The following is a 16,853-nucleotide window of genomic DNA, read 5'->3' as shown; positions in this document are numbered from 1 at the left end:
CATCTGGGAGGACACTCGACGTACAGATATCTCTGCAGGGTCCGAAGGCAGAGATTCGCAGCCTGGGTGCAGACGCACACCAGCGATGGCCGCCCTCCTTGATTGAGAGACTCAGGACCGTGGCAGAGACCCAGTGTTTCCTCTTGCCCCAGAAGAAATCGACAAGCTTCTTCTGGATCTTGGCGGCAAATGCCGGGGCCAAAGTGACCAGCGGTACCACAGAATCGAGGCCACCAGTTGGTTTATGACCAGCGCTCGGTCCTTGTAGGAAAGCACTCGGAGCAGTCCTGTCCAGCGTCCCAACCGAGCAGTGACGTTAGCCTCCAACTCCTGCCAGTTTGCCGGCCAGGCTTCCTCAGCGGTGCTAAGGTGGACTCCCAGATAGACGAGGTGCGTAGTACTCCACACAAAAGGTGTCAACTCCTCCGGCAGGGAGTCCACCCGCCACTGACGCACCAGGAGACTGGAACATTTCTCCCAATTGATCCTTGCGGAGGACGCGGCAGAAAAGGTCTGCTGGCAGTCCCGCATCCTCCACAAGTCAACGGGATCTGTGACTGTGAGGAGCACGTCATTGGCATCAGCCAAGAGGACAACCCGCATGGCCGGCTTGCGCAGAGCCAATCCCACCAACCTCCTGCGAAGCAGGCACCGGAACGGCTCTGTGCAGATGGTAAACAATTGGCCGGACATGGGGCATCCCTGACGCACTCCTCTCTCAAAGCGAAGGGGTGCCGTCAAGGACCCGTTAACTAAAACCACTCTGCGGCGGCGTATAAAAGTCGGACCTGGGCCACAAAATGCGGCCCGAGTCCGAAAGCGCGCAGAGTCCCGAAAAGGTATTTATGATCCACCCTGTCGAACGCCTTCTCCTGATCGAGGGAGAGAAAGGAGACCGACAGACCAGTCCACTGGGAAAGATGGATCAGGTCCTGGACCAGGTGGATGTTGTCCTGGATGGACCGGCCCGGGACAGTGTGGGACTGGTTGGGGTGGATTATGTGGGCCAGCACAGAGCCCAGGTGGGTAGACATAGCCCGAGCGAAGATCTTATAATCCGTGCTCAAGAGGGAGGCCGGACGCCAGTTTTTAAGTAGGCTAAGATCGCCCCTCTTCGGCAGCAGGACGATGACCATCCAGCGCCACAAGAGGGGCATTTACCCAGTAGCCAGGCTTTCCGCAGGACCCACGCGTCCCAGAACGCCCTGAAGAACTGCACCGTCAGCCCGTCCAGTCCCAGGGATTTGCCCCTTGAGAGCTGGTGGAGGGCGCCGGTCAGCTCCTTTAACGTCAGCGGAGTCTCCAATCTATCGGCGCCCTCTGGTCTGACCTTCAGCAGGTCCTCCAGAGAGAACAACGCACTATAATCGGTAAGGACCAGGAGGCCCGTTCCCTCCGGATCCGTGGTTGAGGATCCGTCGTCGGCCAGCAGCTCAATGAGCTGCTTACGGACCCCCCGCCATTTTTCCAGTGAGTAGAAGAAGGGTGAGGCACGGTTCAAATCTTCCAGGATCTGGATCCGCGACCTCACGTACGCGCCTCGGGACCCGATGAGCTGCAGGTGTCTCAGCGCGCCCTTCTCTTTATACGCCTGCCACAGGGCCAGGTCCGCGACAGCATGACCGAGGCGGGTCTCCAAGACGAGCACCTCCCTCTCCAGGCGCCCGATCTCGGCTTCCCGCCTCTTGGTCGACCCCTTCGCATACTCCTGAGAAGACACAGAGATGTGAGTCTTGCCCACATCCCACCATAGCCTCAAGGAGGGGAAGCCCCCCTGCTTCCTTCTCCAGTCGGTCCAGAATCGACGGAACCAGTCCCGGAATCGCTCATCCTCCAGCAACCAGTTGTTAAAGTGCCAGTACGTGGACCCTGCCCGCACGCGGAGCGGAGTGAATTCCGCCCACACCAGGTGGTGGTCCGAGCACGGCACTAGCCGCATGGTGGCTGCCGAGAAGCGGGAGACGTACGCCTGTGAAAATTAGAGGCGGTCGATACGGGACCCGTCTCCTCCAGACCTCCACATGAAGGCGCTGGAGTCGGGATGGAGATTCCGCCAGACGTCCACCAAGTTGAGGGATCTGATCAGTTCCCTCAACATCTCCACCGACGCTTGGCTGCGCTGGGGACCAGAGCGATCCACCACCTCGAGGGTACAGTTAAAATTCCCCCTGAGGATGATGCACTCGACGCTATCGATGGAGCTCAAGAGAGCGGACACTTCTTCAAAGAAGCGCGCTTGCAACGCGCCGGGCCTGGGCACATACTCGGTCACAAAGTGGAGCGGCATGCTACCCAGGCGAACAGCGAGGTGGATCAAGCGGTCCGGCACGAGCTCCTTGACCCCCAAGACCTCTGACTGAAAAGTCGGGGCCATCAAGATAGTCACCCCACTAGCAATAGGGGGTGAGGTGACTCATGTAGACCTCACCCTGCCACTCCAGGAGCCAGGTGGCTTCGTCTCCCGGAATGGTGTCGGTTTCCTGCAGAAAGCTCACCGCGTATCTCCCTTCCCCAAGGACTGAGAGATTGTGGAATCTGCAGTGAGATCCCCTGCTGCCATTGATGTTGATGCTGGCTAAGGTTATCTTCATGTCAAAGGTACTTAAAAACCATCACCGACACCTCACTGTGAGGAGGGAGTGGAACTGCACCTGGCCTTCCACTCCCCCAGCAACCCATTGAGGAACGCATTAAATTGGCGTCTCTCAACCAGTTTCACGCCCGCGCACTTGTCCACTCTCGAGGGCGACATGAACGGACCGGATGATCGCCAGATTCGACCAAGGGCCAGCTGGAGGTTATTGCGGCAAACCCTGCATGCCGTGAGGAAATCCCAGAGTTCCGGCACGGGGCTGACAGGAGACTCTGTGGGAGGCACAAGGGACTCCACCACCTCACTGGCGATGGAATCAAGGTCGTCGTCCTCCGTGCCCCACACAGAGTCCCCATCCTCCTCTGGGTCATCACCGCCAGCGGCCGAGACATCCAACACACACTGTGGGGGGAACGTCCCGGCCGCGCCAGCTAGTCCTGCCTCCGTCACGATCCCACCCCCAGGATCGATGGCGGAGGAGTCCTCTCTGGGTTCTTCTGTGAAACTGGAGCCTATGGGCGCCAGCGGTTCAGGACCCCCCTCCACCTCCATCCCCAGGCTAATGAGCGGTCCTGGGGAGTCGGATGTTCCCGACTCCGGAAATCCAGCCAGAGCCGAGACCAGAGGCGGAGAGAGGAGGCCATCTCCTGCTCCGCCAGCGCTCACAGTTCCAGCAGATGGGGCAGCATTTTCAGTTATAACCGGGTCGGGTGGATTCTGGCTGGGAGGGCAAACCCTTTGGGGCCTCGCCCTCCCCTCCACTCCACTCCACTCCACTCAGGGCACCCGACCCAGAAAGGGAGGCGTCCCCAGGCTCCTCCACCACAAGCAGGGCTCCACTTACTCCTTCAGGAGGGGCCTCACGTACAAGGGTTTCCCCCTCCCCTCCATCCATCGGGGTAGGGAGCTCCTGCCCAGACTTTGCAGCCTTGATGATGGCGGTGGCAGGGGGAACCTGGGGACCTGCACCTGAGGGCCCTGTGTTAGCTCCGTGGAGGGGTGCCTTCTCCTCCTTTTCCCCGGTTGGGCGCGGAGGCTCAGACATTCATTTCATCAGAGGCCTCCACCTCCGCACCCTCCTTTTGTTTTTTTGTTACTCTGGGCCTGAGCCCAGCCCTGGGACAGGTGGATTCCCTGGGAACGGGCCTTGGTCTGAGCTCAGGCTCGGGTTGTGTCATGGTGTCCAGGGGATGTGCCTCTCGGTGTTTATTTTTTCCCTGCGCCTTCCTTCCACTCGGATGGGCACTCCCCTCCTCGCCGGAGGCTGTGAAAACCACAGCCTCCGGAACCACCTGAGCGGTGTCTGTAGGATGTATAGAGGGAGTGGGAGGAGGTGCAGTGGCGCCGCACTGGGCAGCCGAGGTGGAGTTGGTGGCCAGGAGGTTGGGGCAGTTCTTACGACCATGCCCCACCCCCTTGCAGACATGGCACTATGCCCCGTCCGAGGTCCAGAAGACGCGGTAGACCGTCCCCTGGAACTGTACGTTAAAACGGTCCTCTGTGACCTCCTCCTGCGCCGGCTGCATAAATAGCTGGCGGCGGAAGGAGTAGACATGTTGGAGGCTGTGCTCCCGAAGACTTAGCAGGATTGGGGTGATTTCTGACCTTACCTCCCTCAGATGGTGCAGGTGGGGGAGGAGGAGCTCACTGGGAATGAAGGGCGGGACATTTGATAACATTATCCGGTGTGCAGTGGCCCCCCCAGAGGGTCCACCAGCAGGTAAGTCTCCGCCCCCCCCCCCACTCCCCCACAGTGAGCCCCTTATTCAGGGCCATGGACACGGTCCGCTGGGTCATCAGGAAGAACAGAGCCTTCCCGTACGTTTTTGAGGCTGCTACAACGGCCGAGGGGCCGACAACCTCGGCCATTGCCTTTACACAGGCCTCTATAGACATATTGGGGTGGGGATAGCTCTTTTACCCCATGGCTCGATGTAATTAATTTAAAACGTGACGGGATCACGTGGTCAGCCACAGAGGGCCCCGCCACTGGTGATGATGGGCTTGCCATGGGTTCAAGAGCCAATTCCACCCCCAAATTGCAGGCAAGCAAACAAAAAAAACAAAGTTCCCAAGAAAAAGCAGCTAGTAGGTTTGGGGAGCGGCTGAGGGTATACAGGAAAGGGGAAAGACAGGCTGCAAGCGATGACTTTGCTTTTTTTCCTTTAAAGGGTGGTACTCTGAGCACTCTAACCACTCCACGTCTTCTGGTCTTCCAGTTTTCTGGTTGTGGTTGTGGGAGGGGTCTTCACCTGGGTCAGCCAAAAGCTGCCCAGGCACGAGCTAGATCCTTCTGTCTCTTTAGCCAGGCAGCTTCAGCTGACCCAGGCTGGGCAATTAGGGTGGGGAGGGAGCTTCCTTGTGTAGTCAAATACAATTGCACAGGTCCCTGCAAAATTGTACTGCCCCCGCCCCTTGTTGTTCTGGCCTCTTCTACCCCCCACAACAGTCCAAATCAAAGTCTGGTGCTCAACACCCACCTCGAAATACAGCCTTATTCCAAAGTCTGTTTCTCCTCTGCAGCAAAAGTTGTTCAAAAGTTTTTGCAGTTCTCTCCTCAGCTCTCCCTCTCCAGCAGCACCTCCAGCAACTGACTGCTGCACCTCGTTCAGGCACTCAGCACTCCCAATCAGAGAGCAGCCAACCCCGCTTTTTTTTTTCTTTTACAAGCAACCTCACCCAAGGTCTTCCGGTCTCTTCCTTTCCCCCTCCCCACAACAATCAATGAAAGGGCTACAAAACTCAAACTTACAAGAGCTGTCAGTTCTTCTAGCCTCCTGCTTTCTTCTTTCAAAAAGACAGGTGGAAGCCCTTTGTTTCAGTCTCAGTCTCTCCCTGTTGCAGCAGTCTTCCAGCCTCTGCACAGAGCAACAGTCAACTGCACCTCGTTGATGTACTCAACACCTCCAATTAGCCAGCAGCCAACCCCATTTTTTTTTTCTTTTTTTTTTCTTTTTTTTTTTACTCTGTATCTAACCCCCGTGCTGTATCTGTCCTGGGAGTGTTTGATGGGGACAGTGTAGATGGAGCTTTACTCTGTATCTAACCCCCGTTTTTTTTTTTTATACTCTGTATCTAACCCCCGTGCTGTACCTGTCCTGGGAGTGTTTGATGGGGACAGTGTAGATGGAGCTTTACTCTGTATCTAACCCCCGTGCTGTACCTGTCCTGGGAGTGTTTGATGGGGACAGTGCAGAGGGAGCTTTACTCTGTATCTGACCCTGACACTCTGAGGAGTGAATACAGTGTTGGAGAACTGTGCAGCAGGAGTCACTGAGCTGGCAGAGGGTTGAGTGAGATTAAGCTGCAGCAACCAGTGAGGACTGTAGAGCCGGAGAGCGAGGTGGAGGTGGGTCCGGGTGGATGGGACAAGGGAAGCTGCCCGATGACTATTGAAACTGGTGACAATGGCCCTGGCTTGTCCAATGTGTTTCAGGGTGTCTTTATGTGGAGATTCCTACATCTTCACAGTGCATTTTGTGCGTGTGTGAGAGAGATTGAAGTTGTGCTTCAGAGCTGCCGGTCGTGGAATTGACCTGGTGTCAGAGCGTGTGTTTATCTGATTTGATCTTGTGCCATCCTGTCCCTTTGCAGGTGCTGCCCTGCCTTACCGAACCCTGCTCCCTGTTGGTCAGCCGGCTCCCCTCCAGCGCACTGACCGAACTCCTACAGCAGCTGACAGGATCAGCTCAATCCGGCCAACCCGGGAGCCATTTCCCCTCCATCCTGCAGAACAAGGTATGGAGAATGGGTGGGAATATGAGGGAAAAGGGCAAAGAGGTGAGGTGAATGAGGGAGGGAGGGGACGGGGAATGGGGTGTAATGGGGGAGGGTGAGCGATGTGGGGTTGGGGGAGGTTACAGATGAGGAGGGTTGTAGGGGTTGGAGGAGGTTACAGAGAGAGGAAGGGTTGTAGGGGCTGGAGGAGGTTACAGAGATGGGGAGGGTTATAGGAGCTGGAGGAGTTTAGAAAGGAGTTTTCAGTGATATTTAGATGGTCTTCGAATGTGGGAAAGGTGCCCCAAAGCACTTCACGGGGGCACAAGTGACAAATAGCCACCCAGATAAAGGAGATATGAGAACGGGTGAGATTGAAGGAACCATGAAGCCAAATCTCTTCAGCTTGGACAGTGTGCAACAGTTACTGTGTGTGGTACTCCAGAGAGTTGAGCACAAATTTCAGGTCAGCACTCCCCGCTGCCTGTACTGAGGGAGGGCTGCACTGTCGGAGGGTCAGTGCTGAGGGAGGGCTGCACTGTCGGAGGGTCAGTGCTGAGGGAGCGCTACACTGTCGGAGGGTCAGTACTGAGGGAGGGTCAGTGCTGAGGGAGCGCTGCACTGTCGGAGGGTCAGTGCTGAGGGAGGGCTGCACTGTCGGAGGGTCAGTGCTGAGGGAGCGCTGCACTGTCGGAGGGTCAGTACTGAGGGAGGGTCAGTGCTGAGGGAGCGCTGCACTGTTGGGCGTGTCATTTTTCAGGTAGGTCTTTAAAATAGGGCCCCATCTGCGCGCTCTGGTGGCCATAAAACATCCCGTGGAACTATTTGGAAGAGTAGGGGGGGGGGTTATTCCTGCTACCCTGACCAATACTTATCCCTCAATCAGCATTAATTACAAAAAAAATCATCCAGTCGTTCCCACAATTTCTGTTTGTGATCTTGCTGTGTACAAATTGACTGCTGCGATTCTTTACAACAATCACGACACTTCACTGAAGTATCTCATTGGCTGTTTAGTGCTTTGGGACATCTGGAGGTTGGGAATGGTTCTGTGTCGATAAAATGCAAGCTCTCTTTAATTTTGAGTGTGTTTCTCCCATTGTTTTGCTAGTTCGGACTGACATTGTTGTACATGATCCTGAGCCAAGGAGAGAGGTTACAGAGCTCGGAGGCAGCCAGTGAACTGATGCAGGATAATAGGTGGTAAGTCTCACCCTTGTGATTTTACAGGCTGTGTTGGCCTGTCTACCCAGTACCCCAGCCGCTGACACCGTCCCTCTAACTCTGTATCTAACCCCGTGCTTTACATATACTGGGAATGTTTGATGGGGACAGTGTAGAGGGAGTTTTACTCTGTATCTAACCCCATGCTCTACCTATCCTGGGAATGTTTGGGGACAGTGTAGAGGGAGTTTTACTCTGTATCTAACCCCAAGGTTTTTTGAAGGTGGCATCTATACCCCAGGCTCCTTTTGTGTATGTTATGTCGATGGGCCTTTATTCCTCAGGCCCCCTTTATATACATTTTAAAAATAACTTTTATTAAAATCGAATAAATAAATCAAAATCTCAAATTAAAATGCCATTCTCGGCGTCAGTGATGCACTCCAGTCCCTGCGGTGCCCACCGGTCGCGGAAGGCCTCAAGTGTGCCGGCGGACACCGCATGCTCCTTCTCTGGGGACTCCCGGGCGCGAACGTAACTGTGGAAGAGGGGCAGGCAATCAGGGCAGACGGACCCCCCCACCGCCCCCGACGGCCCACAGCCTGGACCTGTGAATTGCCACCTTGGCCAGGCCCAGGAGCAGACCGAAGAGGAGATCCTCCTCCCGGCCCACGCCCCTCCGCATCGGGTGCCCAAAGATCAGGAGCGTGGGGCTGAAGTCCAGCCAGAACTTGAGGAACAGCCCCTTTAAGTATGTAAACAGGGGCTGCAACCTCGCACACTCCATATATACGTGGAATGCACAAATTACAGGCGGCCTGGGAGTCCGTGAACCTGCTTAAAAGCCTATTGCACGGGTCTGCCCCGTGCAGCACCCTCCACCCCAGGTCCCCGATGCAAAAGGGGAGGACTCCTGCATAGAGAGCTCTTCACCCGGGTTTCCCCTCGCCGCCAGATGGCAACACAGACCACCAGGGCCTGTCCGGCTGGCTGACAAAGGTGAGGAAGTGGAGAGTGTGCAGGAGCAGCTCGTACAGGAAACCCCTCCGCACCGTTTGGAATGGCACGGAGGGCATTTCTGAGAGGCGGCTCGAGTTGTGCGGGACCGGCTCCTGAGGAGGGTTTCAGGGCCTGGGTCCAATGAGCAGTTCCGGCCGAGCGGGGGTCAGCTCAGCCAGGAGCGCAGAGCGCTCCCGAGCCCCCTCGTCACCCGTGGTGAGGGGCGTCCCGGGGGCTTCGGCTACTCCTCTGCCCATCGGTCCGTCCTCGGAGCCGGCTGCCCGGACAGCTGAGGCAAGTCCGGCAACTCACTCAGAGAGGCGCAGCTAACGGTCTCCGCTGGGAGCTGCGTGTTGTCTTGAAGGTAGTGACGCTGGTGGAAAAAATACAGCGCCAGTGTACACCATCTGGGAGGACGCTCAACATACAGGTGTATCTGCAGGGTCCAAAGGCGGCGAGTCGCCGGCTGGGTGAGGACGCACACCAGCGATTGCCCGCCCTCCTCGATCGGGAGCCTCAGGACCATGGCAGAGATCCAGTGTTTCCTCTTGCCCCAGAAGAAATCGACGAATTTCTTGGTGGCGAATGCAGGGGGCAGGGACAGAGTGACCAACCGGTACCACAGCATCGAGGCCACCAGTTGGTTCATGACCAGCGCTCGGCCCCTGTAGGAAAGCACTCGGAGCAGTCCTGTCCAGCGCCCCAACTGAGTGGTGATTTTCGCCTTCAATCCCTACCGGTTTGCCAGCCAGGCTTCCTCAGCGGGGCTAAGGTGGACTCCCAGATAGAGGAGGTGCGTGGTGCTCCACGCAAAAGGTGTTAACTCCTCCAGTGGGGAGTCCACCTGCCACTGACGCACCAGGAGACTGGAACATTTCTCTCAATTGATCCTCACGGAGGACGTGGCAGAAAAGGTCTGTTGGAAGTCGCGCATCCTCCGCAGGTCAACGGAATCTGTGACCGCGAGGCGCACGTCATCGGCACAAGACGAGAGGACGACCCGCGTGGCCGGCTCGGGCAGAGCCAATCCTGTCAACCTCCTGCGAAGCAGACACAGTAACGGCTCCACGCAGATGGTATACAATTGGCCGGACATGGGGCATCCCTGGCACACTCCACTCCCGAAGCAAAGGGGCGCCGTCAAGGACCCGTTAACCTTGACTTGACAGTCTGCGGTGGCGTATATAGGTCGGACCTGGGCAACAAAAAGCTGCCCAAGTCCGAAAGCGCGCAGAGTCCCGGAAAGGTATTGGTGATCCTCCCTGTTGAACACCTTCTCCTGATCGAGGGAGAGAAAGGCGACCGACTGACCAGTTCTCTGGGAAAGATGGATTAGGTCCCGAACCAGGTGGATATTGTCCTGGTTGGACCGGCCCGGGACAGTGTAGGACTGGTCGGGATGGATCATGTGGGTCAGCATGGAACCCAGGCAGATAGACATAGCCCGGACAAAGATCTTATAATCTGTGCTGAGGAGGGGGAACGGACGCCAGTTTTTAAGCAGGCGGAAATTGCCCCTTTTCGGCAGCACGACGATGACCGCCCTGCGTCACGAGAGGGGCATTTCCCCAGTCGCCAGGCATTCCCCCAGGACCCAAGCGTAATCGTCCCCCAGGACGTCCCGGAACGCCCTGAGGAACTCCACGGTCTGTCCAGCCCTGGGGATTTGCCCCTCGAGAGCTGGTGGAGAGCGCCGGTCAGCTCCGCCAACATGAGCGGAGCCTCCAATCCTTTGGCACCTCCAGGTGGCAGGTCCTCCCACAAAACTCTGCGCGCTTCCTCGCTGGACGGATCCGGAGAGAACAAAGCACTGCAAAAGGTAAGGACCAGGAGGCCCATTCCCTCCGGATCCACGATTGAGGATCTGTCATCGGCCAGCAGCTCAACGAGCTGCTTATGGATCCCCGCCATTTTTCCAGCGAGCAGAGGAAGGGTGAGGCGCGGTCCAAACCTTCCAGAATCTGGATCCACGTTCTCAGGAACGCGCCTCGGGGACCCTATGAGCTGCAGGTCCTTCAGCGCACCCTTTATAAGCCTGCCACAGGGCCGGGTCCGTGACGGCATGACCGAGGCCTCTGGGTCGACCTCTTCGCGCACTCCTGACAGAAGACGCAGATGTGAGTCTTGCCCAGATCCCACCATATCCTCAAGGAGGGGAAGCCCCCCTGCTTCTATCTCCAGTAGGTCCAGAATTGACAGAACGAGTCCCGGAATCGCTCGTCCTCCAGCAGCTGGTTGTAAAAGAGCCAGTACGCGGACCCTGCCCGCGTGCGGAGCAGAGTGAACTCCGCCCACACCAGATGGTGGTCCGAGTACAGCACCAGCTGCATGGAGGCCGCCGAGATGCGGGAGACGTCCGCCTGTGAAAAGTCGAGGCGGTCGATTCGGGACCCCCCTCCTCCAGACCTCCACATGAAGGCGCTGGAGTCAGGATGGAGATTCTACCAGACGTACACCAAGTTGAGGAAGCTGATTAGTCCCCTCAACTTCTCCACCGATGCTTGGCCGCACTGGGGACCGGAGCAATCCCCCACCTTGAGAGTAAATTTAAAATAACACCCCACACCCCCCCCCCCCCCCCCCCCCCACCCACCCGGAGGATGATGCACTTGCCGCTATTGATGGAGCTCAAGAGAGCGGACACTTCATCAAAGAAGCGCACTTGCAATGCGCCGGGCCTGGGCACGTACATGTTCAGATGGTGGAGCGGCACGCTACCCCAGGCGAACGGCTCGGTGGAGCAAGCGGCCCGGCACTAGCTCCTTGACCCCCAAGATCTCTGGCTGAAAAGTCGGGGCCAACAAGATAGTCACCCCATTAGAAATAGGGGGTGAGGTGACTCATGTAGACCTCACCCTGCCACTCCAGGAGCCAGGTGGCTTTGTCTCCTGGAACGGTGTGGTTTCCTGCAGAAAGCTCACCGCATATCTCCCTTCCCTGAGGACTGAGAGATTGTGAAATCTGTGGTGAGACCCCCTGCTGCCGTTGATGTTGAGGCTGGCTATGGTTATCTTCATGTTTAAGGTACTTAAAAACCGTCGCCGACACCTCACTGAGGAGGGAGTGGAACTGCACCTGCCCTTCCACCTGCCCTTCCCCCCAGCAACCCATTGAGGAACGCATTAAATCGGCGCCTCTCAACCAGTTTCATGCCCGCGCCCTTGCCTGCTTTCTTGAGGGCGGCACGGACGGACTGTATGATCAGCGCCAGATTCGACCAACGGCCGAGGGCCAGATGAACGTTATTGTGGTAAGCTTTGCATGCCGCGAGGAAATCCCGGAGTTCCGCCGTGGAGATGAGAGGAGACTCGGTGGGAGGCACAAGGGACTCCACCACCTCACTGGCGATGGAATCAAGGTGGTCCTCTGTGCCCCACACCGAATCCCCATCCTCCTCCGGGTCATCACCGCCAGTGGCCGACACACCCACCACACACTAGGGTGGACGTCCCGGCCGTGCCAGCTGGTCCCGCCAACGTCACGATCCCACCCCCAGGATCGATGGTGGAGGAGTCCTCTCTGGGTTCTTCAGTGAAACTGGAGCCTATGGGCGCTAACAGTTCAGGACCCCCCTCCACTTCCGTCCCCAGGCCAATGAGCGGTCCAGGGGAAACGGCAGTTCCCGACTGTGGAAATCCAGCCAGAGCCGAGACCAGAGGCAGGGAGAGGAGGCCATCTCCTGCTCCGCCAGCACCCACAGCCCCAGCAGATAGGATAAAATTTTCAGTTACAACCGGGTTGGGTGTGTCCTGGTTGGTGGTGGACTCTGGCTGGGAGGGCCGACCCTTTGGGGCCTCGCCTCCCCCCTCCTCCCCCCTCCTCCCCCTCCCCTCAACTCAGGGCACCCGATCAAGTTGCAGAATGGGCGGCGTCCCCAGGCTCCCCCACCACAAGCAGGCCTCCATTTACTCCTCCAGGAGGGGCCTCATGTACAGGGACCTCCCCCTCCCCTCCATCCTGAGGGGTAGGGAGCACCTGCCCAGACTTTGCAGCCTTAATGGTGGTGGCAGGGGGAACCTGGGGACCCGAAACAGGAGACAGCTCCCCTCCAACAGATGGGCCCTGCACCTCAGGGCCCTGTGTTACCTCTGTGGAGGGGTGCCTTCTCTTTTTCCCAGTTGGGCGTGGAGGCTCAGAGACCTCCATGTCATCAGAGGACTCAACCTCCGCACCCTCTTTTTTTTAAGTCACCCTGGGCCTGAGCCCAGCCCTGGGGCAAGTGGGCTCCCCGAGATCGGGCCTTGGGCTGAGCTCAGGCTCAGGTTGTGTCAATGTGTCCAGGGGATGCACCTTTTGATTATTTTTCCTCTGCGCCTTCCTTCCACCCGGACGGGCACTCCCCTCCCTGCTAGAGGCCATGAAAATCACAGCCTCCGGAAACGACTGAGCGATGTCTATCGGAGATTTAGAGGGAGTGGGAGGAGGTGCAGTGGCGCCACACTGGGCCGCCGAGGTGGAGTTGGCGGCTGGGAGGTTGGGGCAGTTCTTACGAACATGCCCCACCCCCTTGCAGACATGGCACTGCGTCACGTCCGAGGTCCAGAACACGCGGTAGGCCATCCCCTGGAACTCCACATAAAATTGGCCCTCCAATACCACCTCCTGTGCCAGCTGCACAAATAGCTGGCGGTGGAAGGAATAGACATGTGGGAGGCTGTGCTCCCGAAGTCCGAGCGGGATTGGGATGATCTCCGACCTTAGCTCCCCCAGATGGTGCAGATCGGGGAGGAGGAGCTCACTGGGAATAAAGGGCGGGACGCTTGATAGCCGTATCCACTGCGCAGTGGCCCCCAGAGAGTCCACTGGCAGGAAGGTCCCCCCCACAGTGATCCCTTTACTCAGGGCCAGGGACACTGCCCGCTCGGTCTTCAAAAAGAACACAGCCTTCCCGTACATCTTTGAGGCTGCAACAATGGCTGAGAGGCCGACATGGCTGGATGTTATAAATTTAAAGGGTGACGGGGCTGCGTGGGCAGCCACAGAGGCTGCAGCTGCATAGGTAGTAGAGGGCCCTGCCACCTGTGATGAAGGGCTTGCCATGGGTCTAAGAGCTAAACCCACCCCAAATTGAAGGCCTGCAAACCGAATAACACAAGATTCACAGAAGATATTGAATATATATAAAAACACAAACAACAGTTAGGGGAGAGACTGAGGGAATAGAAGGGAGGGAAAGACAGGCTGTAAGGGATGACTTGCTTTCTGGAGGTGGTGCACACAGCACACTTAAAACAGTCTCTGCCAGCACACTTGGTCTTCTGGTTGGGGGAGGCGTCTTCACCTAGGTCAGCTGAAACTGCCCAGGCACTATCTATCCCCTTCCGTCTCTTTAGCTGGGCAGCTTCAGCTGACCCAGGCTGGGCAATTGGGGTGGGGATGGAGCTTCCCTGTGTGCTTGTTGCAGCAGCACAGATTCCTGCTGAATTGGCAGCCCCACCCCTTGCTGTTCCGGCCACTTGTTCCTCCCCCAACAGTCCAAAGCAAAGCAAATTACTGGTGTTCAGCACCCACCTCCAGACAAAGCCTTGTTTCCAGCAAAAGTCTCTGTCCTGTCTTTTTAATGGTGATTATTGTTGAAGCTTTCCTCTGCTCAGTGTAGCTCCTCTCTCCACCTCAGCAACCTCCAACTGCCACCAGCACTCTCAGCTGAGGCTCGTTGCTGCAATCAGCAGTCAACACTCAAATTAGACAGCAGCCAACCCTGTTTTTTTTTTTGGTTTTTTTTTTTTCTTTTTTTTTCTATAAGGTGGCCTTTATACCCCAGGCCCCTTTTATATTTTTCACATCGAGGGGGCCTTTATTCCTCAGGCCCCCTTTATATACATATTTACAGTTTTAAAATAACTTTATTAAAACCAGATAAATAAACAAAAAACTCAAATTAAAATGCCATTGTGCTGTACCTGTCCTGGGAGTGTTTGATGGGACAGTGTAGAGGGAGCTTGACTCTGTATCTAACCCTGTGCTTTACCTGTCCTGGGAATGTTAATGGGGGGGTGGGGGTGTGATCTGTTTGAATTCAGCCTCAGTGGATTTGTTGATTTGATCATTGACTCCCCGACTGTTTAGGACCGAGCTGGTGTTTGCCGTGACCCGGGAGCTGCTGCAGATGCCGCAGGCATCACTGGCCAAACCTACGTTCGTGCCCACGAATCTCCTGGCGCTGTTCTCCCACTATGTCGACAGGCAGACGCTGAACCTGCTGGAGTCCAAGTTACAGTGAGTATCAGCTGGACAAGGGTGCGCCGGAATTGCAGGCGTTGCCGTTGGGTGCAAACAGAAAGGAGGAACTGCCATTTCAAACCACACATTTCCTGAGCTCATGGATATTCCGAAGCACTTTCCGACTGGAGATGCTTCATGGAGAACACAAGGCAAGAAATAGGAGCAGGGAGGAGGCCAGACAGCTCCTTGAGCCTGCTGCACCACCCAGTAAGATCATGGCTGATCCACATCAACTCCACTTTCCCCTGCTCTCCCTATATCCCTCAATTCCCTGAGGATCCAAAAATCTGTCGATCTCAGTCCTGAATGTGCTCAATGGCTGAGCCTCCACACCTCTCTGAGGGTGAGTATTCTAAAGATTTCCCAACCCTGAATGGCAGCTTGGACTGAAGTATTGTTACGCTCCGGTCAAAGCTCCCAATCAAAATATACGATTCTGATTGTGGTGGGAGAAATGCACTGTTAATACAATCCCGTCCCTCCACAGATATCCTAACATCATTTTAAACTTTCCAAATTAAATAAAGACCCAGCTAAATGGTATCATGTATTCACCCCCGAATGAGGCAAACCAAACCACGTGTCTTCAGATGAACAAACTAACTAATTAGCAAAACTAAATTTTTAAACACTACTAAGATATAAACAGCATTTAAAGTAGAAAAAAATTAGAGTCCTTGCATATTTTTGCTCCTGCCGAAGCGAAATCTTCCAATGTGGAACAGTCCAAGGTTGCTTGAAGTCCTCAGCCGTCCAATGGGGGAAAAAAGATTCTTCAACGGTCCGTAGTCTAATTTAGCAGTTGAATTCATGCTCTTATTTTCCAGCGATGAATTTGAACAATTACAGTTCAGTAGTTAAAGGAATTTGGTTATTTTCTTTTAAGAAATTAATCTGGTTTGACATCAGAATTCTGAGAGGATAATAAATAGGGTTCAAATAAACTGCGAGAGAGCTCTCTTTTCCTTCAGTATCTGCTGGTCCAGCTGTCTGTGTCTGAGAGTTCAAACAGTCAACTTTGTATTTCTCGATCTTCAGTCTCTGAGTGGCTGTATCCCGGGGCAACGAGAATGCATTCTTTGACTCAGTCTCTGGAGCTTCTGGCCTTTAAGCAGTACTGCTCCTTTTCCAGCCTTAAAGGCACGTTGCATTCTTCCCGGCAAAGAAAAAAAAACTACAGGATCATAACAGTATCCATTCATCACAGTGAGAGTGAATGGGGAAAAAAATGATAGCAATGAGGAGGGGGCTTGGTTCATTTGGGGATTGTACTTGGTGGGAGTGAACAGGATGGGATTTGATCCAGGAGGATTATGGTTCCAGATCCCAGCATTTTGAAAGGACAGACCATTCACAACCTTGTTTTCGTAGTCATTTACGGCACAGAAGGAGGCCATTCAGCCCATTGAGTCTGTGCCGGCTCTCGCGGAGCAATCCAGTCAGGTCCACTCGATCCTCGTAGCTCTGCAAGTCTATTTCTCTCAAGTGGTCATCCAACTTCCTCTTGAAGCCATTGATTGTCTCTGCTTCCAGAACTCTTGTGGGCAACGTGTTCCCGGTCATTACCATCCGCTGCGTTAAAAAAAAAAAGGTTCTTCCTCATATTCCCCCTGCATCTCTTGCCCACAACCTTCAATCTGTGTCCCCTAGGCCTTCTACCATCAGTTAATGGGAACAGCTTGTCTAATTTATCTAAGTCTATCATAATCTTGTACTTTTGTATTAAATCTCCCCTCAATCCCCTTTGTTCTGAGGAGAACAAACCCAGCTTTTCCAACCTAACCTTGTAACTAAAATCCCCCATCCCTGGAACTTCACCGTCTCAAGGACCCCCACGTCCTCTCTCAAGTGTGCTGACCGCAACTGCTCCCCATCATAAGACCGCCTACTTCCACCTCTCTAACATCGCCCGACTCGGCTCCTGCCTCAGCTTGTCAGCTGTTGAAGCCCTCATTCTCATGTTTGTCACACCCCCCCCTTCGACTCAACTGCTCCGGTGCTTGCCGGCCTCCCATCTTCCACCCTGACAGAAACCTGAGCTGGTCCAAAACTCTGTTCCCCGTGTCCTAACCCGCACCAAGTCTTTTTCACTCTTCACCACTCCCCGGGCTTGCTGGCCTGCGTGGGTGGCTGGCCCACCTCAGTTTTAATATCT

General features: G+C 55.5%; 1 protein-coding gene across 2 annotated transcripts in view; it reads left to right on the top strand.

The window, feature by feature from the left end:
* Positions 1 to 16,853, top strand: part of patl1 (PAT1 homolog 1, processing body mRNA decay factor) — a 95,690-nt gene that overhangs the window by 72,906 nt on the left and 5,931 nt on the right. For both annotated transcript variants that reach the window (XM_068059842.1, XM_068059841.1), the window contains exons 16-18: positions 6,188 to 6,331; positions 7,422 to 7,513; positions 14,543 to 14,692. In XM_068059842.1, the coding sequence (XP_067915943.1) occupies positions 6,188 to 6,331; positions 7,422 to 7,513; positions 14,543 to 14,692 (386 nt within the window). The remainder of the gene's footprint in view (positions 1 to 6,187; positions 6,332 to 7,421; positions 7,514 to 14,542; positions 14,693 to 16,853) is intronic.

Source organism: Heterodontus francisci, chromosome 28, assembly GCF_036365525.1.
Source record: "Heterodontus francisci isolate sHetFra1 chromosome 28, sHetFra1.hap1, whole genome shotgun sequence".
In the NCBI taxonomy this organism is placed as follows: Eukaryota; Metazoa; Chordata; class Chondrichthyes; order Heterodontiformes; family Heterodontidae; genus Heterodontus; species Heterodontus francisci.
The sequence above is the reverse complement of the archived record's forward strand: the minus strand, read 5'-3'. Positions and strand labels throughout refer to the sequence as shown.